General features: G+C 44.9%; 1 protein-coding gene and 1 long non-coding RNA gene across 2 annotated transcripts in view; one reads left to right on the top strand and one right to left on the bottom strand.

The window, feature by feature from the left end:
* LOC135383887 (uncharacterized) overlaps nt 1-27,268 on the bottom strand; it is a 49,892-nt gene that overhangs the window by 10,109 nt on the left and 12,515 nt on the right. The gene's annotated exons all lie outside the window — the stretch shown is intronic.
* LOC135383886 (THAP domain-containing protein 3-like) lies at nt 19,326-23,685 on the top strand. Its single transcript, XM_064613180.1, has 9 exons — nt 19,326-19,592; nt 19,657-19,855; nt 20,197-20,247; nt 20,405-20,509; nt 21,252-21,290; nt 21,831-21,899; nt 21,974-22,036; nt 23,150-23,212; nt 23,312-23,685. Exons 1-9 carry the CDS (start codon nt 19,516-19,518, stop codon nt 23,441-23,443), a joined length of 798 nt encoding a protein of 265 aa, XP_064469250.1. The 5' UTR covers nt 19,326-19,515; the 3' UTR covers nt 23,444-23,685.

Below are 27,268 nucleotides of genomic sequence, written 5' to 3'. Positions count from 1 at the left end.
GGGGTTTGTTCTTACTCACTGACTCATTCAGACACGAGGCAGAGCGACATCTTGTGTATACAACGTAAACAACGAGAATTAGCTGAGGCAGGTCACAAACATAGACGACACAGACACTGTGCAAAATAGTTACATTAACTAACAGCCTATTATTGATAAGGCTTTTGCAGCTGATAAGGCCAAAGTTTTTCTCTTCCCTGACAGTGGCTTCAGGCTTATGTTCTGTCAAGCAATCAAAGCTACCGATTCGAGAAAGAAACCTGCTAACCACGTTTTATCTTACATCTCCGAAATAGCCACCAATCGCCTTTATCTCAGTCACACACCCTTGTGGCACCTCGACACAAGTGGCAACTTTCTGCACCAACTGGGACAGACTTCGGAGTTGGTGGGAATCGGTCGCAGAGAGAAAAGGTGGTGGTGGTGGTGGTGGTGGTGGTGGTGGTGGTGGGGGATGGTGAAAGGGCTCGCCGTTGTCGGCCTCACAGAGGTGGGCAATGTCACGACTGACGCCCTGGGGAAATGTGCGTCCTGGGCCGACTTCTAAGGGAACTGTGCCGACATATCTCTGAAAACGCCTGAGGGAAAACCAGGAAAATCCTCAGACAGCGCAGCACGCACCGGGATCCGAACCCGTGTACCTCCCAGTCTCGACGTGACATGGCCAGCACGCTAACTATTGATCCACGGAAGCTGGAGCTGCAGAGCGAAAAGTTCAGAAGTTGGTCGCCCATCGACCAATCACCGAGAGGAGCATTGCCACGTGACCGGATTACACAGAGCTGCTTGAGAGCTGCCGGAGATCAAGCTCCCGGAAGTCCACTCCTCACGGCGATGCGATTTCGTTCGTTCCGTACAACCTTTTATTAACAGCTTACGAATTGTGTAGGCTTACCTGAGAAATAATTGTTCTTACTTAAAAACTAACGCCGCACAATCATACTATTGGCATTTTTCGCCGCTTGGCGAAGTAAGCTGACGTAAGGTTGTTTGTGGGTGGAGCTGCAGAGTTGGTCCGTGTGAACACGGAGATGGCACCGTCTCGAGCGTTTCCAGCGTCGTAAGCTGCTGGTTAGAGTTGTTGCAGAAAGGTGACCCGTGTGAATGCTGCCTTAGGTCACGGTGAAACCGAATGTAAACATGCTGTTTGGTTGGTTGGTTGGTTGGTTGGTTGGTTGGTTGGTTGGTTGGTTGGTAAAATAACAAGGGGAGGTTGAATTCGCGCAAACATGCTGTTTGTTTTTCTTGTTTATCTCGAGAACTACGTTACTACGCTCCGCAGGGTGAAATGTTATATTTGATATCTATGCGTTTGTCACAGTCGAATACAGCTCTATTGCAGAAGCAGAAGAACTCCATTGATAATAGTCTTCGTTCCGCTGGCACCGGCAGCCTGTGAAAGTTCATTGCGGAAGCAATCGCGTTTTCTTTTCTTTTTTATATCTGCAACAAGTAAGGGAGCATGTTGCGGTATACTGTGAGCAAAACTTTCTGCAGAAGTTATTTTCTTGTTTCAATGATCTTAGTTATCCCGCAGTGATTGGATTTTTTAGAAAATATATGTCGATCCTTCTTAGATGAACAACTTCGTCTAGATCGCTGCATAATGTAAAGGACTGCATTAAATTTTTCATGTACAGATTCCTTCTCTATTTATACCTTCCACGGCTGCAGATGACAGAACAGTTTTGACTTTATCGTAATAATTCACAGTGTGGTGACCAGATATGATAAGAGGATTCCGTAGTCTATATGATCGTGAACTCCGTAGATGGCGAAGCCGAAAACCTGTAGTTTGCAAATAAAATCACAGAGAATGAAATATCTTGAATAATTTCAATGTCACGCAAGATTTCATGCAGGATCCGCACTTCTTCAGTCCTGCACCTGAACAAGTGCAGGCTATGCATGAAGCGTCACGTTAAAGCTATTCTAGCTGTTCCATTCTCCTTGACTGCACACTTTGAGATGCCCTCTCGAAATGGACTGTGTTTTTCTTCCTTTGTTAACCCTTTGCAACTATAAGCATATAAGGTAATAAAGGGCACCGAAAAGAGGAGAAGAGACAATGCTTCAATATTGAGGTTTACAAATCAATTCAGTATTGTGACTTAATACACATTGTAATGCATGCAATCGACCACCGCCCCTTTACCATAGGCAAGGTGCTGGGCCCATGGTCCAGTAGCGTTCATATGCACCAAGGTCCCCGTCATCTTTGGGATTTCCTGTCATCAACAGGCCTCTCCACCCTTTGATCACCTGAATCCTCATCGCTATCATCATCTATCACTATCTACAAATGGCACTGGGGCAGCGCCCAGCCTGCTGGCCAGCATGAGGCCCATCTCATCATCGTCTCTTTATGTGTGTGTGTGTTCTACACATTGTATTCTGTCCGTAACACGACCTCAGTGAGTTCTTGCCTGATCTGAACTTAGGAGCATGGATTACTCTACCGTAGTTAAACGTGTTAAGTCGGAGATAGAACACGCCGCTTTATATAAAGTAATAGATGAATCATATGAAGGGTGTTTTATTTTGTTTTATGATGTTTATTTGGCTCGATACAGAGTTTTTAGAAAATAAAGCTACGAGATTACCGTAGATGCTGTTTTCGCAGATTGGTTATACAGCCAAGCGGACATTTTGTTGTATAGAGTATGTAACTACTAAATTAATTCATTTACTTTCGAAGTAGAGCTGAAAATATCATACTGGGCATGTTGTAACTGCATACCGTTAAAAGCACCAAAAGAACACAGAAGACGTGCAGGAATCAAGCGGCCATGTGCTTTCTCGGCTCTTGATGCGCTTGGCCATCTACACTCTAAGAAAAAAAGGAGTACTGTTACACCTTTTGGGGACTAAATGCACTGCCACAAAAAATAGTCCCTTTCGGGAGTAAATGAATGTCACAGAGTGGAGCCTTTCACTCGCTGTTCTAAGAGTCCCAAGTACATAGTTCGTGTGCATGCATGAAAATACTTTGAAGCAAACCATCAGCCGTGATATATCGAGTGACATAAAATCTTGCGCCATACATGGGGCATAATTTGCGAAGAAAGATGCGCTAATTGTTTCTTACTCTGTGACTGGAAAATTGCTACTTTGGCTGAGTTATATAGCCTTATGCCCTTCAAATTGACCAAGGGCACATATTTACGTAGACTGTTGCATTCAGGAGACCATTCGCGAAGTGCATTTACAATTTGCAGTCCTGGGGAGTAAATGTCGGGACTAAATGTCGGGTTAGGGGACTAAAACGGGGAGTAATTGCAGACTAGGGGAGTAGAAGCTGCAATTACTCCCCGTTTTATTCCTTTTTTTCTAGGGCTAGTAGTCACATTCTCGCTTCGACAGAATGTTCCGCCTAACTTTTAATTCACCTGCAAGAACGGCATATGGTGCTCTCACAGCCTTTTTTTTTCTATAAATATATCTGTAGAGAGGGAAAGAAAGACGCTCTGTACATTTAGCATTGAATACGCGATATCCTGGGAGATAAAGCAATGGAATGCACAATGCTGCCACCAGCGCAATGCTGCGTTGCGAATACTGGAATTGCAACTGTCGCACCTTGATTTAACGTCATTGGTACTCACATAGAATGGTCGCTTGATATGTGTCACAGTGATCTCAAAGGAAAGAGATAGGCGGTTCTCTGGGACCACGATCTTCATATTTTTCTGTTCAATGTGAACAACGGCCAGTCGCAATCATGAACACCACGACCGCCACCACCTTTTCAATCTAATTCATGCAGTCCAGCGCTACATGCGCTTTCTTAGTCTGCTTCCTGTATCCAATATAACAGAACCAATTCTCAGCAGGGGTCCACAATGTGTAATATACAGTGGATTCTCTACATACTTGTGCAAGAGTTAACGCATAACGTGCATTGAATATCGTGACCGACTTGCATGTGTTGTCGAAATCGCTGGCGAGCTGAAACATTAAGCGAATAATTTTTACGAGGTGGGGTGGCAAAATAGAATGGGGTGGCAAAATGGGGTGGAGAATACAGTAAATAAGTTTTGAGGCGTTTGCTTTTGGGCGTGGAACTATTTCGCTCGCGCTTCGCCTGCCTAAAATATCCACGCATTTAGTACCAAAGAATTCGTCCGCAAATTAAAGATGCCTAGCAGTTGATGTGACGTTTCCACCCCCCCCCACCCCGCCCCCCCCCCAAAAAAAAAAGAGAATTCTCCAGTTCGAGACAAAACGGCATTGTCTTCACATCTGTATGTAGTGCATATTTTTTATTTTGTTGTGTATCTTCCACACGTTCCGCGAGGCCTTCCTACCGTTGGTTCTGGCGTAGCTATCTCCCTCCTAGCACTTGCGCTGCTCCTCCACTAATAGTTAACGTTGAAACCTCGCCATGTGCCCTCTATGTTGAATCCCAATGGTAGATTGGGAGCCCTTCCGGAGCAAATCTGGTTGCTCTGTCTGGAGCAATTCTGTTCTATTGGCAGAGAGTCTTCCAATGGCAGTTCTGGCGCGGCATTGGGCCAATGTCGCTCCACGGAGCAACGCCGACTGCCCCGCGAAAACACCATATTTCACCGGAACTCCCGCGTCACGTGGCATGTGGTTTGTCCTTCGGGTTTCTGCCGCATCCATCTGTTCGGTTTCGCTGACATGGCGCGAAGCTTCCGCTGCAAGTGCTGCACCCATGCCTGCTGGTATATCGTCTCGCATGCCAGCGCTTTCACCCCCCCCCCCCCCCCAATGACAGCGACGAGTCAACGAGCATGCCATGCTCAGTCTCAACGAGTGAAAGCTCGGTCGATGAGGGGGAAATCGTTTACAAACGCGCCTTTCATGCGATCTCTCGACGGCCATCGAAGTGACCTAAAGTTGCCGTTAATCGAAAACGTCGTTACATGAGTACAGCGATGAAGAGGTACACGACAACTTTCACGCACATCGAGGAAATTTGAATGTTAACATGTAGTTGCAAACTAGCTCCGCAGACACTTAAAACTGTCTGTCCGGTCGTGCGCGAGCGTCCCTACCACCCCGACTTGCTCTAAAGGGTGCGTGAATGTTCCAATCACAGATACAGATTTTGTGCTCTCGGCCGCAGATGGGCGCTACCCCGTGGAGTCGGCCAGAGCCGTATATTAAAAGGGAGTCTGGCCATTAATGGGTCATGCCTATACCTGAAGCTCCACCCACTTTTTCAGCTTTCGCACCAATGACGTCTAGAAATATATAGCATTATCCATCAACCTTACTATTTGTCCCCCTATCCATGGCTGACCTTTCCTCCAGTCTTTTTTTCGTGGGTCTAATAAATACGAGGGGTGTTCAAGTCAAACCGGGACCTCTCCGTCTCCTGAGCGTACAAATGACTCGCGCTACTTCTTTTTCGTCACTTTCACACGCGACAGGCCTCCGCGTTCACCACGTGGTGGTCCAATGTTTGTGCAAAACAGAAGACACGTGCTGGACAAGATGGCCGACAACGAGGTGAGCGCGCACATCGAACAGCGAATTGTCATGAAGTTTCTCGTGAATGAAGGCGTAAAGTCATCTGAAATTCACAGAAGACTTCAGGCTCAGTATGGCCACGATACACTTAGCCGCAGAAAAGCGTTTGAGTGGTGAAAACGGTTCCGAGACAGCCATACATCAGTGCAGGACGATCCCGGCCGAGGCTGCTCAGAGCCCAGTGTCAGAGTTCCTGAGAACATCCAACATGTGGAGCGCCTGATCCTCAAGCACCGGTGGGTAACATGTCTCGAACTGGCTCGAAAGACGGGCCTTTCTGTGGGAACGTTGAACACTATCATTCATGAACACCTCCAGTTTCGGAAAGTTAGTGCAGGTTGGGTCCCGAGGCAGCTCTGGGAGTTTGATCGCCGGAGAAGACTGGAAATCTCCCAAGAGCTACGGTACCGTTTCGACTCTGAAGGACAGCCGTTCCTTGATCGGATCATCACGTGCGATGAAACGTGGGTGCACCATTTCACTCCTGAGTCCAAACGCGCATCAAAACAATGGAAGCATCTGGGCTCGCCAGCTCCCAAGTAGTTCCGAAACACCCCGTCTGCGGGTAAGGTCATGGCCACGGTTTTCTGGGACAAGGCTGGCGTTGTCCATGTTGATTTGCTGCCCAGTGGTACCACCAGCAATAGTGCATATTACTGTCAGGTTCTCATGGATGTGCATAAGGCGCTGAAGCAAAAGCGGCCGGGCCTCATCACCAAAGGACTCCTCGACAATGAGCGCCTCGTACGGCCTACAGGACAATGCACCTCGCCCCCAGCGATTTCCATCTCTTCGGGCCACTGAAGGCGTTCCTTGGGGGTCGCCACTTCAGCTGCGACGACGAGATCAAGAATGCGGTCCGATCGCTGCTACGCGCCGGTAAGGATTTCTACGCTGCTGGCATCCAAGCCCTCGTGAAACGCTGGGACAAGTGCATTAGTGCCAGCTGGAGATTACGTTGAAAAATAAAACTAATTTCTCGCCTTCAAGTTCATTTTACTTGAAAAATGAAAAGTCCCGGTTTGACTTGAACACCCCTCGTACGTTTTGAGTATAATGACATGTTTATAATATCACACCACCACCACATGCTCCCGCAGGTTTCCTCTAAATCACAAATGATAAATTAGCAAGGCAATTATTTTATCTATATAGGGACCGTGGGGCTCCTATAGGGGGCACGCTGGTCCGTCGCGACAGCGCCGCCAGTGGCGGTTTTGGAAGTGTCCGACGTGATACGACGCCGCCCGTTCTATGCATTCTCAAGTGGAACCGTAGCTTGCGTAGCGACCGCCGTAATAAGAAGGGCTAATTTTCGAAGTGCAAATAATATGGAACCTTTCTGGGGCGCGAACGAAGAGAATGAGATGAAACACCTCAACCATTATCTCGAAATAGGTTGCCGTTTGGTTTTTACTTTTGCGTAAAATGAAGTCCCGGTTTGACTTGAACGCCCCTCGTATATCCCCCCCCCCCCATCCAACATGAGCAGCGCCATTTTGGGTGGCAAATAGGACTGGATGGGATTGAAATGGATACCTCTCGCGATCCGCAAAAGTAGTGGATTTTTTGTGCGAATTTGATGCCTGCCACCTAAGCTGCGGAAGGCACGTCGGGAATTCTCGCCTGCTTCCGTCGTTGTACCGCTGCCGGCAGAACTACCTGCTGGTGCACATCTTGTCGTCGGCACATTCCTTAACTTATCTACATGAATAGATGAAATAAATAGGGCAAAAGTGTTGATATCCATAAGATTCAGTAATTAAATTCAAAATTGTGCAGCACAGTGCCGTTTTTGTTATGATTTCGTTGTAATCGCCGTGCTCACTAGGCCTAACACCGACGAAAAAACGTATTATTTTCGGTTAGATAGCGATAGCCTAGCACCAATTGAAACCGCAACGTAAAATCGGAGTAGTCTGTGAAAAATTTTTGTCACGAAATTTGTCGCCCCTTTGGGTGGCAGTAAGGTGTCATGGCGACTCCAGTGGTAAAAGACAAACCAATCAGAGGTGCGGAACTATGATTGACAAGTCGAGCCTCTATTGGGGGCTCCTCCCAATGACCAGACTCCCTTTTAATATACGGCTCTGGATTCCGCTGCCTGTTCCGAATTTGCCATTGGAATTCAACATTAGAAAACCTCAAAGAATAAAACGCTGTCTCTCAATCTTCTGCTTAAAGATATAGCGCCTTCCGTCCTCGACTAACGTCAAATACTATACATGCGAAGGCAGCCTTGAAAATATTTGCACCAGAACCATAAGACGGTTAACACGGTGCACTGGTGCAGAGTACGAGAAATATTGGATCGTAACAAAATAAATGGACTAGAGTGGCGCGTGGCTTGTAACAAAAGTAGAATGCGAAGTGAAACCACAATGCCATCATTTTTCCGGGGAGTTTAGGTTGCGCAGGTCCTTTCTTTGAATCGTTCGTTTCTGTTCGAATAGATGGGTGACGTTCTTTCGCCTGCTTGGATATTCTGCGCACCCATAGAGCATCTGAGCGAGATGAACAGTATTTAATTTCAACCGTGTCTGCTCCATGTTTTCTTTCTCTTCTATGTTTTCGTTTTATTTCTTCCGCATTGCATTTTCTGTGCAGATCTCGCTACAGGAAAGAAGAAGCAGGGTACTTCACATAACGTCTCACAAAATTGTATTCAAGCGTGTATTTGTCTTCAAGTATGTGTACTAAATAGTATGGAAAGAAAATAGTAATAAAAATAGTATGTAGTATAGAAAATAGTATGTAAAGTTATCTTCGGCGAACTTTTGCAATGATACTTCGACTAGCTTTTCAGTAGCGAGAAATTGAATTTTCTGGATCGAATTGCTCAATGTGACGTTTTTTGCCGGAAACCAAATGCGGACTGCGGCTTTACCCAAATGCACGACAAAATGCGCTACCTAGTCCTAGGGCAATAGTAGCATCAGGAAAAAAAAAGTGCGAAAACGGGCGCTTTGAAGCGCTCAATTGCTGAAAGTCCGCGCTTAGTTCTCAGTCAAGAAGCGACGCGTGGAGGACGGCAACTTCCGCTTCAGCTTCCCCTTCAGTGCTTCTGCCGATAGCGGCAGCAGGTTACAATGACAGAGTTATAGGAAAAACAGTTAGAAGTGAGTCAAGAAGAGGCTCACCATTTAAGTGAGTACAGGGGCTGCCAACAATTTGCTCATCTCGAAACGACAGCTCTGGCAATTTCTTTTCAGCTCTTACCGTTGTATTGGGGAATATATTTTTGTACTGCAATGGGGTAAATACGACACGCCCGTTCTGTTTCTGGCAACAAACGAAACAAAAAGATACGTCGGCTTGGCAAATTTCGAAGTTCAACTAAGAAAAATCCAACCGCTTTTCGACTAAAAATTGATCGACGTGCTTGCAAGACGCGGCAAAAGTTCGTCGAAAAAAGGTCTCGTTGACCCCATAGCTTTCAGACAAGCAGCTTTTCTAATAGAATTTTGTGACGCATTGAGTTGAAGCATCCTGTATACTGCCAATTTCTTCTTTGCTTTTTCGATGGACAGAGCAAGAAGATGCATGAAATAAACGTTGAAAACGACGACGAAATGTTCTGCGGAACGGCAACGCCGCGCTTCCGTTCTCTAGTATGCTCATGTTGTGAAAGTCGGCAAGGAGGTGAGAAATGCACCTCACTCTGCACGTTACAGCGAGTGCTGGCGATCCTGCGAGCGGAATGTCAACATTGACAGGCGTTTCCAGGGCCACCGTTCCGTCTCCACGCAAACGCTTAGACCGTGAAGCACTTTCAACAGCGATTCTTCCAGCTTATACATGAACTAAACAATTTCGAGATTCCATCGAGAAGGCAAGTTCCGCAAACGAACTGGAAGTAATATCGCTTTCATCGGAGGTCAACGGTGAGAGCTTTGCTCACTCTGTCCATGGCTGCTGATAGTGCTGGTTACAGTCACTCGAGGCTATCGCACTGTGGGTCCGGAGTTCCACCAACTTCGTGTGCTCCGAAGACGAGCAGAGAGAATGGCACGAAGCTCTCACCTTCTCATGCTAGGTGGCCGCAGAACACTATGCAATGGCATAGCGGCACCTGAACTTCTTATATCGCAGAAGATGGCAGAAAATCACGGAAAGAGACTTGCTCATGGGTTGGTGTTTCGCGCATGACAGAGCACCCCGCTTTTCTCGATCAGCTTTTGGGATCCTGAGATAATCCCTGCGATCAGATAAGCAATTCAGCCCCCCCACCAGTTGAGTTTTTGTACCGGTCCCTACTAACCAGTGAATTATGAAGGATGAAAGTGAATTGCCCTTGCACTGATTCTGCGCACAAACTGCATAGGACATCTAACAGCGCGTTTCCCTTCAATTTCGTTCTACTCGTCCCTGTGCGTGTTAAGCTTATGCATACCTAGTAATGGAGCAGGTTGAGCCTTTAATGGCTGCTGAACGTTCCAAGCTTTACCCTTCTCTGTACTTTTTTTCCTCATCTATGTCTATCTACCGAAGCACAGTATAGCCCATTGTATAAATGTGCACGATGATTTGAAGAGCAACAGGGAAAGAGAACCCGCGCCTCGCGCCCTGGCGCGATTCCAGGGACACACCAAGCCATCCTGTAAGACACACGAGGCTCACAAAATCGCTAGAAAGTGATGATCCCAGTGCCGTTTTTAATGCAACAAGCTCTAGTCGAGCTGCCGGCAACGAGGCAGACTCGTTTCTGCAGCATTTTTTTCTCTCTCTCTCCCCTTCCGACGCCGAGGACTTCATCTACGCATGTAGCTTAACACGAAAATAGTGTTGTTGTCCCAGTTCACTTTCGTAAGAATTTTTCAGTGATCAAGTCATTGATTTGGCGACATGCAATGCGCATGTTTTTCGCATTTCCTTCAAAGTACGCCTCCCCAATGTGGCACTTGTCCAACTGATCATTTGCATTAGGATATTACGCAGTTCATTTCAGTTCGAGATGTGAAATAGACGGAACTTACCAGTCAGAGGTAAACTTTTTCATTCTCTTCTCGAGCCTAAAGACGACAAGTAATTGAACCGATGTACTGAATTTCACTTATTTATACTGTACATACGTATTTACGTAGAACATGCACGTCGCCAAGCTGACTTTGCACAGATCGTAAATCATGGAGTAGATACACTCCGCAAAGCCCCATTAACAACTTACGAACGCGGAGACGATCAATAGAGCGTGAGGTTGTTGTTTACAAGTACAAACTCATTTAGCGACGTACTGGCAGTCACGTGCGTATGCCATATGACGGGGGGGGGGGGGGTTGTATTTATGAATGTCGGAAGTGATTTTGACCGAGTGCCCTGCTAGTGTAATGGACGCAGTCTAGATCCAGGGCCTTGCGTGAGCTCGACTAATTCCTGGGAAGACACATTACGACGATCAGATAATGCCAACAAATGGTATTTGTCCGATGGAGTTGTGGAGCTGAATCCCATGATAGGTGGGATATTAATCATATTATGTGAGTGAAGCGGATGCACTACATACGCATACCTACACACGTCTGGTGAGACATACACTGCGGGACAAACAAAACTAGTGAAGTTCATATACACAGGGTCGGTTTTCATCGGGCACGCGACTCTCGCAACGAAGCTAGACGATTTTGCGAAAATATATTTAATGAGAAATTGGAAAGACACTGGCTATATTTCAACTATTGCTCTATTTGTAAGATTATTTTATTTTCAAATTCACGATCGCTGAGTCTGTTGTGCAATATTCCGTTTTCTTTCTTTCTCTTTTTTTTAAGCGGACACGACTTCCACTCAGGAAACTCACAATTTATTTCTTTTATTTATCTATTGTTTTTATTTTCAGATACTACTAACGTCCTCTGGACGTCATTGTAGGAGAGGATACATTAAGAGACAACATGTATCAGCATACAAAAGAAAAACACACACACGACATTAAAAAAAAGAACACATTACACTTGACTAAAATGGTCATTCACAGGTTACACAAATAAAATTTGATGTTCGAAACGAAAGAGGATACCGTTCTGGACGTGACAACAGCGAGTTTTAGTGAATCGTTTTCCTCAGATGGTTCGCGAACCGTATAGCGGAGAACCAATGGGAAAGGGTGCGCGATTCAGAACGGAATCCGCTGGATGGGCAGCGACAAAACCGTTCGCGAGCCGTTCGAGTGAAAATGATTCACTAAAGCTTCGTACTGTCCGATTACTCATTTAATTCTTTAATAACTTGTACAAAGTAAGAATATTTAAACCATCATTGCGATAATTTACGAGTATAATGTGCCTAAAATGTTTGTTTCTTTGAATTCTTGTCGAATGCTAAGACACGCATTTGTGCTCGTCAAGTTTAGTATATAATCCCAACATCACCAAAAAGAACTTTTATCCTACAATGTTTTTATCTCTCCGACAGAAGGGGAAGTTGCGAGCATCTCCAACAGTTATGTTGTACTCCGATCACGGTTGTAGTTATTGTGGATAAATCTGATGTCGAGCTTCTGTACCTGTTTTAACCTGGAACGCAGTTCATGAGTGGATTGAAACCATACTATTCTGGCGTATTCCATGATGGGGCGCACTAATGTTGTGGTGGCTTTAAGCTTAGTATGTTGCGCGGCGTATCTCAGAGGTAGAACTACATACGTAACTATGATTGTCATGCTGATCTCAACTGCTTGCTACACCGCGAAATCTGATGTGAACAAATGTTGCAGACATTACTGAGAGGAATGCAACACACGCATTCAGTTTGAATCCATTTGAGAGGAACGCTTGAGGAAGGACTCCACATAGACCCACCTGGACGCGGTGGTGAATGGAGCGCGCGCTCATGTAACAGAAATCACACAGAAGAGTATGTTTAGCATTGAGCTGAAACTATTATGTTCTCTCACAGTTCAACTGAATGAAAAAAAAGAAGAAAGAAAACCAGCGTTGTACTAAATACAACTGTAATAAGCTGAATGCTCCCTATTATTTAATTGTTGTCCGTCCCAAAACAATCTTTCACCATAAAATCTATTATAGAGGAGCCGTTTCAGTATCGCTATTGTACAACTGCTCTAGTATGGAGATACCTTTTTTTTATTTTGTGTGATTCCGAGGACTAGCCTTTTTGTGGCCGACATTCCTACATCTTTGACAGGACGAACTCAGAGCGCAAGAGATTCAAGTTTATTTGTTTTCTCCTTCGCGATGTAAGCAACTATATTATTTTTGTGGAGACGATAAGCGTGTGCGCGGAGGAGCAATAGAAAATTCCTTTCGTTTCTTGAATTCAAAGTGATTTTCAGCGGCCATTAATTGTTCAGGAAGCCGTTTATTTGCTACCCCTTCATTTTTTCCAGGCAGTAATGATGAAGGCACGCCTGTCCTCGTTTATCACGAAAGCCGATTTCTTCCGAAGTTTCGCGTTCGTGTGAGGCGAACATACACTGCCTCCTTCCTCAAGGTAAATTGCGCATTTCAGGAGGACATGGGCCGCTGCCTCCCAGCGGTTGACACTTGTGAGCGCAAGAAAATGTAAGCTGTCAAACTGTCAAAATTGTCATCGTGCCGCAGTCTTAGAGGATTTTAGCGGATCTAAAGCCTTTCTCTCTGGAGAATTGCAGTTACAAGCTCCAGAACTGCGAAACTATTTGTGATTTTAGGAGTAAAGTTGGAATACGATTATAATTGCACACGCTGTACGGCTTTGTTGGTCCACCGAGATTATTCGGGATACACCATTAGCAGTCTTCCTGTCTACACGTGCATGAATGACCTTGTCTAAAAGGCAGTCTGTATATGCTTTTCGAGGCTTCGAGTTTCTATAGAGTACAATGAGCAGTAAACCCATAAACATCCCCAGTAAATTATGCATATATACAACGTACTAGAGTGGTGGTGGTGATAGTGATTGCAGGAACACAGTCCATACAGAAGCACACACTGGACGTAGCTGTGATGGTACACCACGCATGTCTACACTGGTTCGAAAGGAAACGTGTGCACACCGTCGAAGCTCATAACCGTCTCCCAAAGTAGGTCAGCATATTTTTACGGCGTGCTGTCAACATTATTTGTGCATCACATGCTGTGACAGGAAGCTAATTGATTGACACCACTGTGCGTCAGTGCATCGAATCTCTCCCCCTCACGATGACCATGTCATACCCCTGACGACGCAGAAAATAAAACACGAAAACAGACAATTTGAAACAATATTGAGTGCACAAAGGTTTTTATTTACATACAATCAGTTATGTTGTACTCGCAAAAGGCTTGCATTGTCCTCTGACCAAACCTCCCACACCTCTGACCCACAGCGGATGGGATGTCTCAGCCCAGTAAGAGACTTCGTCGAGGTTGCCGAGAACTAACATGATTTGCTGACAGAATGAAATGATAATCACTACCTCCTCTGCAATCAGTAGCGGTCAGGGTCGAAAGCAGATAACAGTTACAGTTCTCCATATGAATGCTTTTCTTTTTTGCTCCCGTAAGACATTAACAGCTCGATCAAATATCCTCTTCTGCAGGTTTGTTCTGTTTTACAACGCTCTTGTTTGGATATGTTGGTAAAGTATTTTCGGTCCTTTACTGTATATGCCACGCTTTGTAGATTAAGTTTGGCCACTATACAGAAGTGCTACGTACTGCCAAATGTTGTAACAAGTGATACCGATGCATTCTAAAATTAATATTCTACCGATGCAGTAAACAATATTCGCTTGCTGTACGGACTGTTGAACTGTCCATCGGGAAATTCGCACGAAGAGACAAGCGAATGCGAGTAATAAAAAGATGGCAAAGAAAGAAGCAATGAGAGGATGGAAGAGCCCTTGCTTCCACGAACTCCCGCGCCCAAAACACGTAGTGACGTGAAATTCAATTTCCGTTGCATCGGTTACCCGGAAATCCCCTCCGTGCTGCGAGGTGGATAAGCGTTCATGGAATATTTTATCCAAAAGTAGTGTCTGATTCTGACATTTGTTTATTAAACGTAGGAAAATATTACTGTCACAGGACATGTACATGAAGAGGTCCCAGATTAAAAAGTAGATTCGGGATCTCCTGTTAGTACCAAGAACAGATTTTGGGAAACTGCTCGGTTGCATGAAATATATGCCGGAATAGCACAGATAACACAAATGAAAAGAGACTATTATGAGGCAAGCTGTCTGATGTGAACTGGTTACCTACTGTGCTCTAAGTGTCGCGAAGAAAGGGACGACGACAAAACATACACGAGAGAGCGCCTTCCAACAACTGTGTGAGGAAGAGCTATCTGGTGTGCGTGTCGTCTGCTGGTCATAGTTATGTATAGTTGTGTGGGTAGCACAACAGAGTTAGCGACCATGAGTCAAGAGTAGCAGTTGGGCTGGTTTCTCCATACTCAGTGAACGTCGAGGGTCGAGGACATGGGGCCTGCGGTGAAATGCCAGTTAAGTTCCTTACCTGGGATGCTGGCTGAACGTGGTTATACCCTCTACGTGTCGTGTACAACATAGAGAGCCAGTTGTATAGCGCCTGGAAGGTGTAGTGTATATACACCTAAAACGTCGAATTAGGTCTCACGCTAATCCATGGAGTACCAAAAGCGCTATAACCACACAGAGAGAATATAGCATAACAGGGACGACAACACAAAAGCACAACGACTCTACACTCTAAAAACTAAAACTCCTTTTTAGGTGTAATTGGGGTGTATTTGGGGTGTATCAATTGTTTTACTCCCTTATTACACCCTCAGGAAAAAGAATACATCCTGGTTTTGGTCTGAAATGGGTGTAATATGTGTATGTCCCGCTCGGCAGGGTGTAATTTCGAGAATTGGTGTGAAAAAGGCGTAGTGGCCATCAAATTTCTAACGTTTCGCTACGACAAGTCTGGCAACAGTGTGCTGTTTACTCTGTGTTCTCCAGTTATGGCGGTTGGAGTTAGTTGTGGAAGTTTTCGTGTTCTTTGGGGAGGTCGTTTTGTGAACTACAGGTCATTTGACCATCTGAGTTTAGTATGACACTGCAAGGATTATGGCTCCGGGTCTCGAATGGATGCAAGCAACAGATGCGCCGTGCCCATCGGATCGAGTAACTTGTCCAAGCGTCTTGCTGCAGCGTGCTGTTTGGTAAGTGTTGTCGGTGTATTTTGTCTTGTCTGGTTGATTGAGGTGCCTTTGAAGCGGGTATTTTGAGATTATGTTTGAACCTTAAGTGAAATGCACGGATTAGATCAGAGAACAGTGCGCGTCGTGTTGTGTCGTCGCGCGTCACACACATGTGGTCGTTAGGCAAAGTCAAGGGGTATACGTAACAAACGAAGTTGGTGCAATTTGTGGTAGCAAGTAAGGCAGCTGGCAAGAGTCACAACTCAAGAGGCGAGAGGTAGCGGGCTATGAAACCACGAGGCCACAACCCTCTGATTTCCGGTCAGATGTGCTGAGTCAATGGCTGTGCGCGTCTTCTGAACAAGGCCGTGGCAAGTTTGCGTGTTGGCGATGTCAGAATGGTGTAATTGGTAATACACTTGACCAGAAATCAGAGAGGTATGGGTTCGGGTCTCGCTACCGACACTTCGCTGACCCTTTACCGATTGCAGCTTTGTATGGACATTGGTCTTTTAACTACACTATGATTGTGTGCTTCTTAATTTCAACGTTATTTTAGTATAATCGTCTGATTTTTAACTAGTCACAATATTACCATGGTTTTGGCGTATTATAGCTTAAGTTGCTTTTGCGCCAATAAATTCAATCATCATCATCATTTATCGATTGTCTTACTTTCTATCTTGAGCTGCTTGCATGTTGACGAGGGCTGTGTTTCTCTAGCCTCAGCTATCTGCGTAACTGTCATGTAATTTGTATTTCGCCCTTAATTTGATTAAGACATTTCACAGTTCATTTTTTCTTTCACTACAGAGGCAGGACTTCTCTTGGCCTAACCGTAATACCTTCATCTTGGTCGACATGTTGGCGGACACTTTTATGTTTTGTATTGTGCGATGACTATTGGTGTTGTTATTGCAGTGCATGCAGTGTATTATAGGTAACCCGAATAAAGAATTTGCCTGTTATTTTAACCGTTGTGTTTCTGTTGCCCTCGGCATAACACCCTTACTGAAGGGTGTTGTCTTGCCTGGGGGTGTAGACATACACCAAAAAGGGAGTCAGTTAGGGTACCGCTAGATTACACCAAAAGAGGTGTTCAGAGAACACCCTTTCTGAGGGGTGTAGTTTTGCCAGAGGGTGTATATATACACCAAAAAGGGAGTCAGTTAGGGTATCGTCATATTACACCCAAAAAGGAGTTATATTTTTTAGAGTGTAGAGCAGCAAAGATTTACTTCTCAGCGACAAAGTGGTGATTTATCTAGCAAGGCTACACCGTGACTAACCTTTACCTTCTCTTTTTTGTTACTTTGCATTAAACATATTCCCACTGGTGATTTATCAGAGAGAGAAAGCGGGTTATATAAAGCAAGGGGGATATTGACAAAAGGTTTACTAATATTGATTGGTATGTGGCTCATAAGGAGTTATAAGGTAACTGCCGACTTTAGAAGCAGACGTATTGTGTTACCAGTAATGGCGATACAAGAACCTTGTGTGTTGGATATTTTAGGCGCAGTGTGGACACGTGGCAAATGATACTTTCGCAGCGGTCCAGTGTTCTCTACACTGTCGTCAACACAAAGTGCAGTTTGGCAAACGTGCATCACACGATAACACTACATGGTACAACATACCTTGCGTACATGGAACGTATTGACGGGAAGGGGAGATGTAAGGTTAAAATACGCGGAGAGGTTGGTTATGAGGACCTGCTACAACCAGGGCCGGCGATAGGGGGGCGGGGGGGGGGGGGCGAGTAAGGAAACCGCCTTAGGCCCCGCGCTTGCATAGACCCCGCGCACGAAGCCCTCAACCAGGGATTACTTTAATCTCCCACTGCGAAAATCTTACCATTTCTTATCTTTTCATTACTGCTGGTGTGAAACAGGCCCCGCGATGTGCCTTTGCCTCAGGCCTCGCACAACTTGGCCCTGGCAACAACACATTCATTTGCTGTGGCTTCGGGCAGTAACCACTGAAACACATGCATCGCTGGGACGCTGGTGATGTCACAGTCAGAGAGTGACAGGAATGTGCTGACTACAGTGGTTGTTACATAAACTCGTTCATATTGTGCCCCCATAATAAAGTGTTAAGATTTCATGCGGCGTGTCCTATTAGCTCAGGGTATGCCTTTTCCTCTGGGAAGCATTACATAAGATTTGTCCCGTTGCGTCCGTCCGTAACACCGCCATGTCCTCACACTCTTTAGGGTGATTCCATCACCCAGACTCTATCCTACCTTAAGCTACCTGCTTGCTCTCTAAACCGTTATGCTCTCTTTCCCATGGCCAATGACGGATTCACGTAGCATTTCTTACGGTGGTGGTGGTGGTCATGATATCGCGCAGTGCGGCCAACTACGTTAACTTCTAGTGGTGTGTATCCTGATCCAGGAAACTCTGGGGGCCTTCTACGCAGGAATGCCCGAAATCAAACACGAGATGCCTGCGCAAGGGAGATGCCTACAATTGCCAGTACTGTTGTGTTCGATATCAGGCGGCAACAACGTTCTACGTTCTCGACGTTATATGATTTTGTTATGCATCCATCAAACATACTCGCATTCTCTAATTTTTTTTTACCCTAATCCATAGCCAAAGGAGGTCGCAACCAAAGACTATAGAACGGCTGGAGTTGGGGTCCCTTGAGCCGTTCCATTGTCTTTCCAAGGAATTTGACCTTGCCTTGCAAAGGTTACGACCTCCGTGGAGTTGGGGTATTTTCAACACTGCTTCCAGCACCGTGCGTGGGAGGTTTCCGGTGCACGTTAAAGAACCTGAAGTGGTCGTAATTATCCGCAGGCGTACCCTGCGGCACGTGCAGCATGTCGCCGCATAAATACAGGCTCACTCACCTTACGTGTGAATCCACTCCCCATTATTAATGGGGTATCTTCGCTTCTCAATAAGCACAATTATTCTATCGTACTGTGCTGGACTGGCGCAAGCTCTCATTCAGGACGCATATTAAAGGGGACAATAAGTTTTGCTCTTATATCTGCCATGAAACATTCTGTTCCGAACTTCTCATTGTTTCTATGAACTAGAAGTTTGTTAAGTAACGCCAATCTAACCTTCTAGAGGGTTTGATCACAAGCGAAACGCAGGAGTCTGTAACGTAAACACCTCGGATGCGACATGTCAAGACCAACCGTTCCATAATCCTTCCGATGAGCAGCAAGAAGAGGATATAATATTTGCACTTTGCAGATAGACGTAGTTTGGATTCCCAACTGTAAAAGGAAGAGGTCGTACCCACGTCTCTTACAATTTCATTACTGGAACCGCATATCGGGTACTCGGTTTTCCATTTCGAGTTAGCATTAATGAGGGAGCAAGCTCTGACGATTATGTTGAGGACGTGGTAGCTACTAAACCGATACCAGTGCGCTTTGTTATGATTATTCATTTGTGTCACACGGTGTCCGGCTAGGAAGTTTCTTACGGCTTCTGGAGTTAACTTAAAGGTCAGCTATGCCGATATCCCAAATAGTCGAAACGGTTGTGATATTCTGAAAGCCCACATCCAGCTCTCCCCAAAATACACCTTCGTTCTCTCAGTTCGGTACAGTACCATGTCAAAAAAATAGGTAATTCATTCCGAAACACACATGGGCGCAGCCATTTTTATGACGTAGATGCGCCCGAACGGGCATTGTGACGCACAGGGGTGCCAGAAGTCCCAGACCTTGTAACCACCCCCAAGCGGTCGCTCCTTGCAAAACCGCCATCTTGTCCAGGCCTGACGTCACTAGCAGACGATACGGCGCGCACGGAAGGCGACGAAAACAAATTGGCGTGGTTTCTATGCTGTGTGGCAATCGGTGGCAACTTGCCAAACGCAACTATGTGGTGTTAGTCTGGTGTCGTTGTGCGTCTTTTAGGTATTTAAAGTTGTGAATAACACTTTACAATAATAAATATGGGACGTTGTTGCTACATGGGCTGTCAGCACCGGTCCGGCGAGGCAACAAAAGCCTCGGGCGTAACATTTCACTGGTAAGTATATGCGTTTGTCGCACATCGTACGACAGTTGACTTTACTTCTATTTATTGATTACAGTTTCCCACGAGATCCTACGCTTCGAGAAGCTTGGGTTGAGGCCATTGGGAGAACTGGATGGACACCCAGCAAACACAGTGTAGTGTGCTCCAAGCACTTTCAGAACCGTGACATGGACAGGACATCGTTAGCACGGATTCGATTAAGACCTGGTGCGGTGCCCATCGCTCATCCTTCTGTGTCTGCTCCTGAGCTGCAGGTGTGTTTGAGTGCTCTCGTTCCCGTACTCCAAAGTGCGTATAATATTGTTTGAACGGTACAAGAAATTGTGACAACCTGTTATGAATCAGTGAGCGTTAATGTCGACAAAAATAAAAGAAAGGAAAGAAAAAACTTGAATAGCAAATTCTGTAAGTAATGCTATCAGAGAACATACTTTTTGTTTTGGTCATGCGCAGTAACCTTATTGAAATTTTCAATTAAGTAACATGACGAGAAAGTGCAGCACATGAGATATGAACTTGTGATCTACGTTTTTCTGCCAATCCCTAGCAATATTTCATTACCTATGGCACACATATAATGTCGGTTATGTTCCAGGTAGCACAGCTTTCAACAGCACCTGAGGCAGCACGTGAAGCAGAGCATGAAGTGAGTGTCACTTTCGTGTTCACACTCTCAGGGCATGATACGCAGTGTTCACAGCATTTCCTTGCACAGTGTTTGTGCTTCATACGTTTAGGTTTATATTCTGTATTTTTCTGCTATGTCGTGGCAATTGCTGTATGGCATACTGGTTGTTTCCTAGATGGAACTAGTCACAGCTCCTGGTGGAGCACAGGAGCAACTCCCAGCTCCAGCCAGAACACAGGAGGAACTCGCTCTAGAGGAAACCTGTGAGGGAGAACATGAAGTGAGTGGCCCTTTCGTGTACACACTCAGGGTGCTGTGAGCTACAGGACTTGAAGTCCTCAAACATGTATATGATTTTTATTTGGACAATTATTGCTACATCATGCAACATTTCCCCTGTGAATTCGACACAGGATGCAGAGCCTTTCTACCACTCCCTCGTGCTGTTCTCTTTCGCTCCATCTATCCATCTCAGTACACCACACATAGCCACAGTTGCTTTGCAGTACTAACACAGAGTCTAAAAAACTTATCCACCATTGCTATCCATTGTCTACTATTGCTACAATCAGTATGCATAATGTATCTTACTGTGTGAAGGAGTGTAGTCTCTACACATCAACTTGTATGCCATTGTATGCTATGCAAGCGTGTGAGCTATCTGCGCAGCCCCTTAGGTTGCCCCTTTCTCCTCGTGCCGGTGGAGCCATCCTAATTTCCCCACCCTTTTCGAAAATAAGAGGGCCATCAATTACACTGTGTACCAGGTGGCTTCGTCTTTCACCATATAGTGTCATAATTTTACTACATGTCCACATGTGGTCCTCTATTGTTGCCTTCGGAGAGGATACTCACTTTGTCATGTCGTCTTCCAAACATTTCCCCTCTCGTGCGCAGAGACCTACTTGCATAGCGTATTGCTAATTTATTTGTGCATCTTATTACCTCAGAGTTTAGACAGTTTAGTTTACTCTGCTGTGAGTTCCACAAGTCAGCTCACATTGAAATTTCTATCCTGACAGCAAGACTTATTGTCCAGCTCCTGTGCAGAGATGAGTGATGTAAGTATAGTACATTTTGCTTTATGATGCTAAATCATGCTGCACTAAAATGTGTGGTTCCTGTTAAACAACTGATATCGAGATAACTGAGTGACTCAACATGTCAACCAGCAAACACAAAGTGAGACGACTCGATGTTGTTTCTTATATTGTGCTGAAACAAAGCACGTCACTGTGCACGTTCTGCTTGGTTATCAGTACTTTTCATCTGACGGGGTCACAACAGGGCACAGATAAATTATGAAAAAATGGCTAGGAAGCACGCGAGCTGGTGAAGATGATGCATAATGTAAAAAACCCGAGACTAGGGAACACGAAGGGTGTTGTGTCTGTCCCTTCGTGTTCCTTAGTCTCGGGGTTTTTACATTATACAGATAAATTGCTGCCTTTTCAGCTATGCAAAATATTAGTCATATGCACAGAGCACCATAATTTCTAACATCGGCATCTAACGGCATCTAATTGGTCTGAACAATCGTTTTTTTTATGCTTTCTTAAAACCATCAAACCTGTATTATATGTGATTTACTTTGGCTGCAGGAAAGCACGGGCTTTGACTGTAACCCGTTGCACAACCCATTTACAGAGCTCGAAGATGAGGACGTATTAGTAAGTACTTGCTTTCTCTGGTTCTCCATATGCTTGCACAGAGTTAACTGTGCAGTTAACTGCAAATTTTGCAGGGATATGTCCGAGCTGGACATGCATCACCTCAAGCTTCTTGTTCAAGCTTAAATACCTCACTGGTGAGAATGTCAACTGTCAGAATTCCTGCTCAATGCAATCCTGTTTTGAATGTTTTGGACCGGCCTGTTGATTTGTGTTTGGAAATTTACATATTGGTACACATGACCCAAGGTTATTTTTATACCTGGGTCAAATCAGTAAGCTGGGCCGAAACATAATTATGTCCATAAGGCTATCAAGTGTCCGAGACATGTTAATGTGAAAGAGAAATGAAGAAGGGGTATAAATAGGGAGTGACTTTTTCGGGTTAAAACCGATTCTGCCCGGTTATTACCCCCGAACTGATGCACGACCAATTCGGGTTAAACCCGATTTCTTTCTGATCTCCAGTCACTATGGAATCCTCAAGTGACGTTTCCACTGAAGACAAACAAAGGTCGCCACGTGTAACACATTTAAGAATGGGTCACTTACGCTCCCAGCAATACACCCATGTGTGTGAACACTGTCTATGCCTTCGAGGATTACCACTGGAAGGTCACGATCCCGCAAAAAAACACAAAAAGAGAGATTAGGAAAGGACTCAATAGACAAGAGGAGAAACAAAAACACCCGATAACACCCGGCACAATTATATATATTTATACATATAATTATATATATGTATAACAAAGGCACAATTATCGCCTGATTTTTACCCCCCGAATCTGAGAAAGGCATTGAACCCGAAAAAGTCACTCCCTAGGTATAAACTGGCACAAAAAACAGCGCAGAGACAGGACGTGAGTAGACAAATGAAGCTCTGACTAACAACTGTGGTTTATTGGGAAGGAATGAAAACAATTTTGTGGTTGACATACTGGGTCTCGTGGGAAAGGAGGGTAATGGAAGGCACACTGTTACCACCTCTATTATGAATTTGAATCATCCGTCTCATTTGACTAGTCATGTCCGGTCTCTGCAGTGTATTTTGTGTCCAGTATGTACCAACTCGCCCACACTGTTGCTATGAAGGGGTTATAAGTATGGAAGCACAGTAGTGATGCTTTGTGAATGCTAACGTTTTTATGCTTTGCCTTCTTTATTGGTGTACACCTGCTTTTACAATTCTACAGTACATTTAGCTATAGCTGAGGGTGATCTCCATCTTTTCCTTTCCTTTGTGTATACAGGAAACCAGTGCCATCACCTATGCTCCCTATGCTGCTGCCACATCTAGCAGAAGGATTTCACTGGTGAGGACTACCAAAAGCAAAACAGTTGAAAGGATATGCTATACATTTAAGTGCAGTCAAGGTATATACATGCATTTTATTTTTCTATCGGACACATAGGATACTGCGAGCACCTCCACTCCTGTGACCCCTACCAGAGGGATTATATTGGTAAGAACTATCAGGAGGGCTACTGTTTCATCTCAGACCACAGAGGGAATGTGCGGCATGCTTATATCAACAGTAACATAGAATCTCTCTGTGCCACTACAGTTGGGGATACATTCAAACCATATAGTTCTTCTTGTCATTGGAGGATATACCAATCTGTCTTGAGACATGGCCACTACCTCGAAATTAATAACTAAGTGCAGTTAAATACAACATATTGCACACAATAAAAGAGAAAGGGAGAGCAAGATGTACCCTGAACACTAAAGGGTTTATTGTGCCCTTTACGTTTTAGAAGAAAAATCTTTCATCACGAGGGTATGATGGCGGCTGACATTTTGTACAGGCTGCATCTACGTAGCCTACTTGGAGCGTACTACGCACTATAAACCAGCCTCTTTCTATTCCATCAAATGTGTTTGCATGTATCTTCTAATTCCTAACATGACATCTTGATGGCATGTATTGATTTAGATCTGTGATTTGACTGATTTTTACTAACAGCATGAGAAAAATGAATTGCATTTATGATGTACACTCAATGATGAAATAAAATACTTACATTGATTTATTCTTTGTTGATTTGCATGTCTGTGTCATTTATTCTAGGAAGTAGGATTGGGAGGCATAGAGGAAGAGCACTCCAGCTTGTCCATCTACGTAGCCCTCGCAAGCTGTTAGTGCATCTCGTTTGCTTCTAATCATGTGCATGGTACAAATCAATCATGAATCATGCCTGTTCCTATAAACTGAAAGTCAGGTGGAAACACTCGCAGCTGACCCTTCACACAAAGGCAGGGGGGATGTGAACTGCAACAACGTAGCGGTAAAGAAAGCTGAGACATTTCTCTGAAGGTCCTTTGATTAAACTTACAATGAGGTACCTAATATTGATTGGCATAATTATGTACCGTGCAACCTGCATTTTTGCACAATAATTTCACTGTAGAATATATAAAATCATAAGTTAAATGATGCATACTTATTTTTTATTGCGAGAAGCTGGTCAATTTCAATGTGTGTGTTATGAATTTACGTCTAACAAGACGACTGCATGCTCACTGTCCAGGACAGCCATGCCACTGAGGACACACCTGTTAAGGCGTTTTTGAAAAAGGAGGTGAAACGAGTGGCATCGCTGCACACTGCCAGCAAAAAGAGGATAAAGGCTCTCCAGCAGGCACAGCGACGCATAAAGCAAAAAGTGGCACACCTCGAAGATGTAATAAAAGACTTGAGGTCCAAGAACATACTACTGCAAGAAAATGCAGACTGCTTAGAAAACATAGCAGGAGCCCACAAAGACATCCTCAAACGACAAACAGCAAAACAGAAGGGAAAACCCGTGCCACGTCAGTACAGCCCAGAGTTACGTGCCTTTGCCTTGACACTCCACTTTTATTCCCCTCGTGCTTATAAATATGTGCGTAGCACTTTCGACACCTGCCTGCCACATCCACGGACAATAAAGAAGTGGTATCAATCAATCGACGGCGAACCAGGATTCTCAAAAGAAGCCCTCACAGCACTCCGAATGAAGACAGCTTATGAAAACAGCAAAGGCAGAGTTACAGTGTGCAGCCTCATGGTTGATGAAATGGCAATAAGGAAACATGTCGAGTGGGATGGAAGGAGGACATACGGCTATGTCAGCCTCGGGCCTGACTCCACCGATGATACAGCAATAGCCAAAGAAGCATTTGTTGTGATGATTGTTTCCATCACGGAAAAGTGGAAGCTGCCAATCGGCTATTTCTTAGTTGATGGCATATCTGGTGAGCAGAAGACACACCTTGTGCGCGAGGCATTATCACTTTTACATGAAGCAGGTGCAACCATCGTGTCAATCACTTGTGATGGGGCATCGTCAAACGTTGCCATGCTTCGCAACTTGGGTTGCTCCTTTGACTACGAAAAGGGCCTCAAGACAAGCTTTCCCCACCCTGAGACTGGTGAGCCAATAAGTGCATTTTTGGACGCATGTCATATGCTAAAACTAATCCGCAATGCCCTGTCCCACAAGGAAACCTTTGTAGATAATGAAGGAGACACTATCTCATGGGCATATATAGAGAAGCTGCATTTGCTGCAAGCGAGGGAAGGCCTGCATGCAGGAAATAGGCTGCGGGTGGCACACATCAACTGGCAGCGGCAGCCTATGAAGGTTAACCTGGCCGCCCAAGTAATGAGCACATCTGTAGCTGATGCACTAGCTGAATGCCGCAGTCTCCCCCTTCCAGAGTTCAGTGACTCGGAAGCCACTGAGAAGTTCCTTAGGATGGTAAATGACATTTTTGATGTGCTAAACTCCCGCAGCATGATACAGAAGAATTGGAAGAAGCCCCTATGTCCAGAAAACATAGAAAATGTTCGTGACCTCTTCAACTGCGCGGCAGCGTACATCACTTCACTTAGAACAAGCATATCCGGCCCTGCTATCCTAAAATGCAACAGGAAAACTGGATTCTTTGGATTCCTTGTTTGTTGCCAGAGCTCCTTGGAAGTTTATGAGCACCTGATTTCCAAGGGTGCCATAACGTACCTACCTACACATAGGATCAGCCAAGATCACTTGGAACTCTTCTTTGGCACACTTCGAGCTCAGGGGGGATGGAATAACAACCCAACAGCACGACAATTGGCAGCTGGATTCAAGAAACTGCTCATCCAAAATGAAGTACAAGAAACAGGAATGGGAAATTGCCTTCCACTAGAAAACATTGCAATTCTTCATGCCAGCAGCTATACATCTCGATCAGAAGACATCATTAATGTAACATCGATTAGAAGAAACATGACAACAGAGGACCACGTCGTGCCGGCTGACCTGCGGGACCATGACTACTTCCCAGATTCACGTGAACCCTCAGTTTTTGGAGAGAGGGTGGTAGTGTACATCGCAGGGTATATTGCACGTTACCTACAAGGGTACCTGAAATGTGAGACATGTGTCCCAACGCTAACCATGTCAGATCCAAGGCCATATCACTCTTTGATACTACGAAGACTGCAAGGTGAAGCTGTCTTTCCGTCACAAGACGTTATTGCTGTTTGTCGAAAATCAGAAAGAGTTCTCCGTGGGGCGCTAAATGAGAAGGGACAGCCGTCGAGCATAGTGTTGCGTGAACTGCTTCCTCGTGTGCTTGAACCCCTTTTTGAAAGTCAAGTGTTTCAATCACTCCGGCAACAACATATGCTTGATCAGGGTCCACTGGAAAATCATTACTATCACATTGTGAAGAGTATAGCACAAAAATACCTCGAGGTACGATTACATCATGCAAGCAGGCAAGCCACTGCTGACTTGCATAGACAGCGCTGCAGGCAGCTTTTCACAAAGTTAACACAGTTTAAGGGGGAGTAATTGAAGTGTTTTGTTTGTTGCAAGAAGCATTGCATTGAGCAGGTACTCAGTATCACGGTTAAGACCAGAGTTCGAGGTAACCCGTTACAAGTAACTCGTTACCGTAACAAAGTTCCTTTTTTTTTTGGCAACTTGTAACTTAACTCGGTACTTTTGTGCTGTGGTAACTTTCAGAGGAACTCGTTTCTTTTTTAGGTAACTTTGCCAGAGTAACTTAAGTTAAGTACCAAGTTACTTTTAATTCACTTTTCACTCACGTCCACATATTTTCTTGCTTTCCCTCCGGTTCATTTATGCCATTTTTTACCATTTCGTGATGCTCAATCAATGACAGTATTCTATTCAGGGAGTAAGAACTGCTGCCATTGAAATGAAGCTGGCCCGTTGTGTGCCCACAGGGAGCAAGATGCAAAGCGTTCGAATGGACCCCTACCAGAGAAACGTCATCATAATGTTGGTAGACAGAGACAAATCGGAAGGGGTGGGCTGGGTTCCACGAATGGGAACTTGTTTGCTGCCTCCTACTGGAAGAAAAATAGGAA

The sequence above is a fragment of the Ornithodoros turicata genome, chromosome 2, assembly GCF_037126465.1.
Source record: "Ornithodoros turicata isolate Travis chromosome 2, ASM3712646v1, whole genome shotgun sequence".
NCBI lineage: Eukaryota > Metazoa > Arthropoda > Arachnida > Ixodida > Argasidae > Ornithodoros > Ornithodoros turicata.
This window is presented reverse-complemented; position numbering and strand designations above follow the sequence as displayed.

Coding starts and splice junctions, on each gene's coding strand:
- LOC135383886 (XM_064613180.1), top strand. CDS start 19,516: ATGGGACGTTGTTGCTACATGGGCTGTCAGCACCGGTCCGGCGAGGCA. Junction 19,856..20,196: donor TGTCTGCTCCTGAGCTGCAG/GTGTGTTTGAGT, acceptor GTTATGTTCCAG/GTAGCACAGCTTTCAACAGC. Junction 21,900..21,973: donor TCGAAGATGAGGACGTATTA/GTAAGTACTTGC, acceptor CAAATTTTGCAG/GGATATGTCCGAGCTGGACA.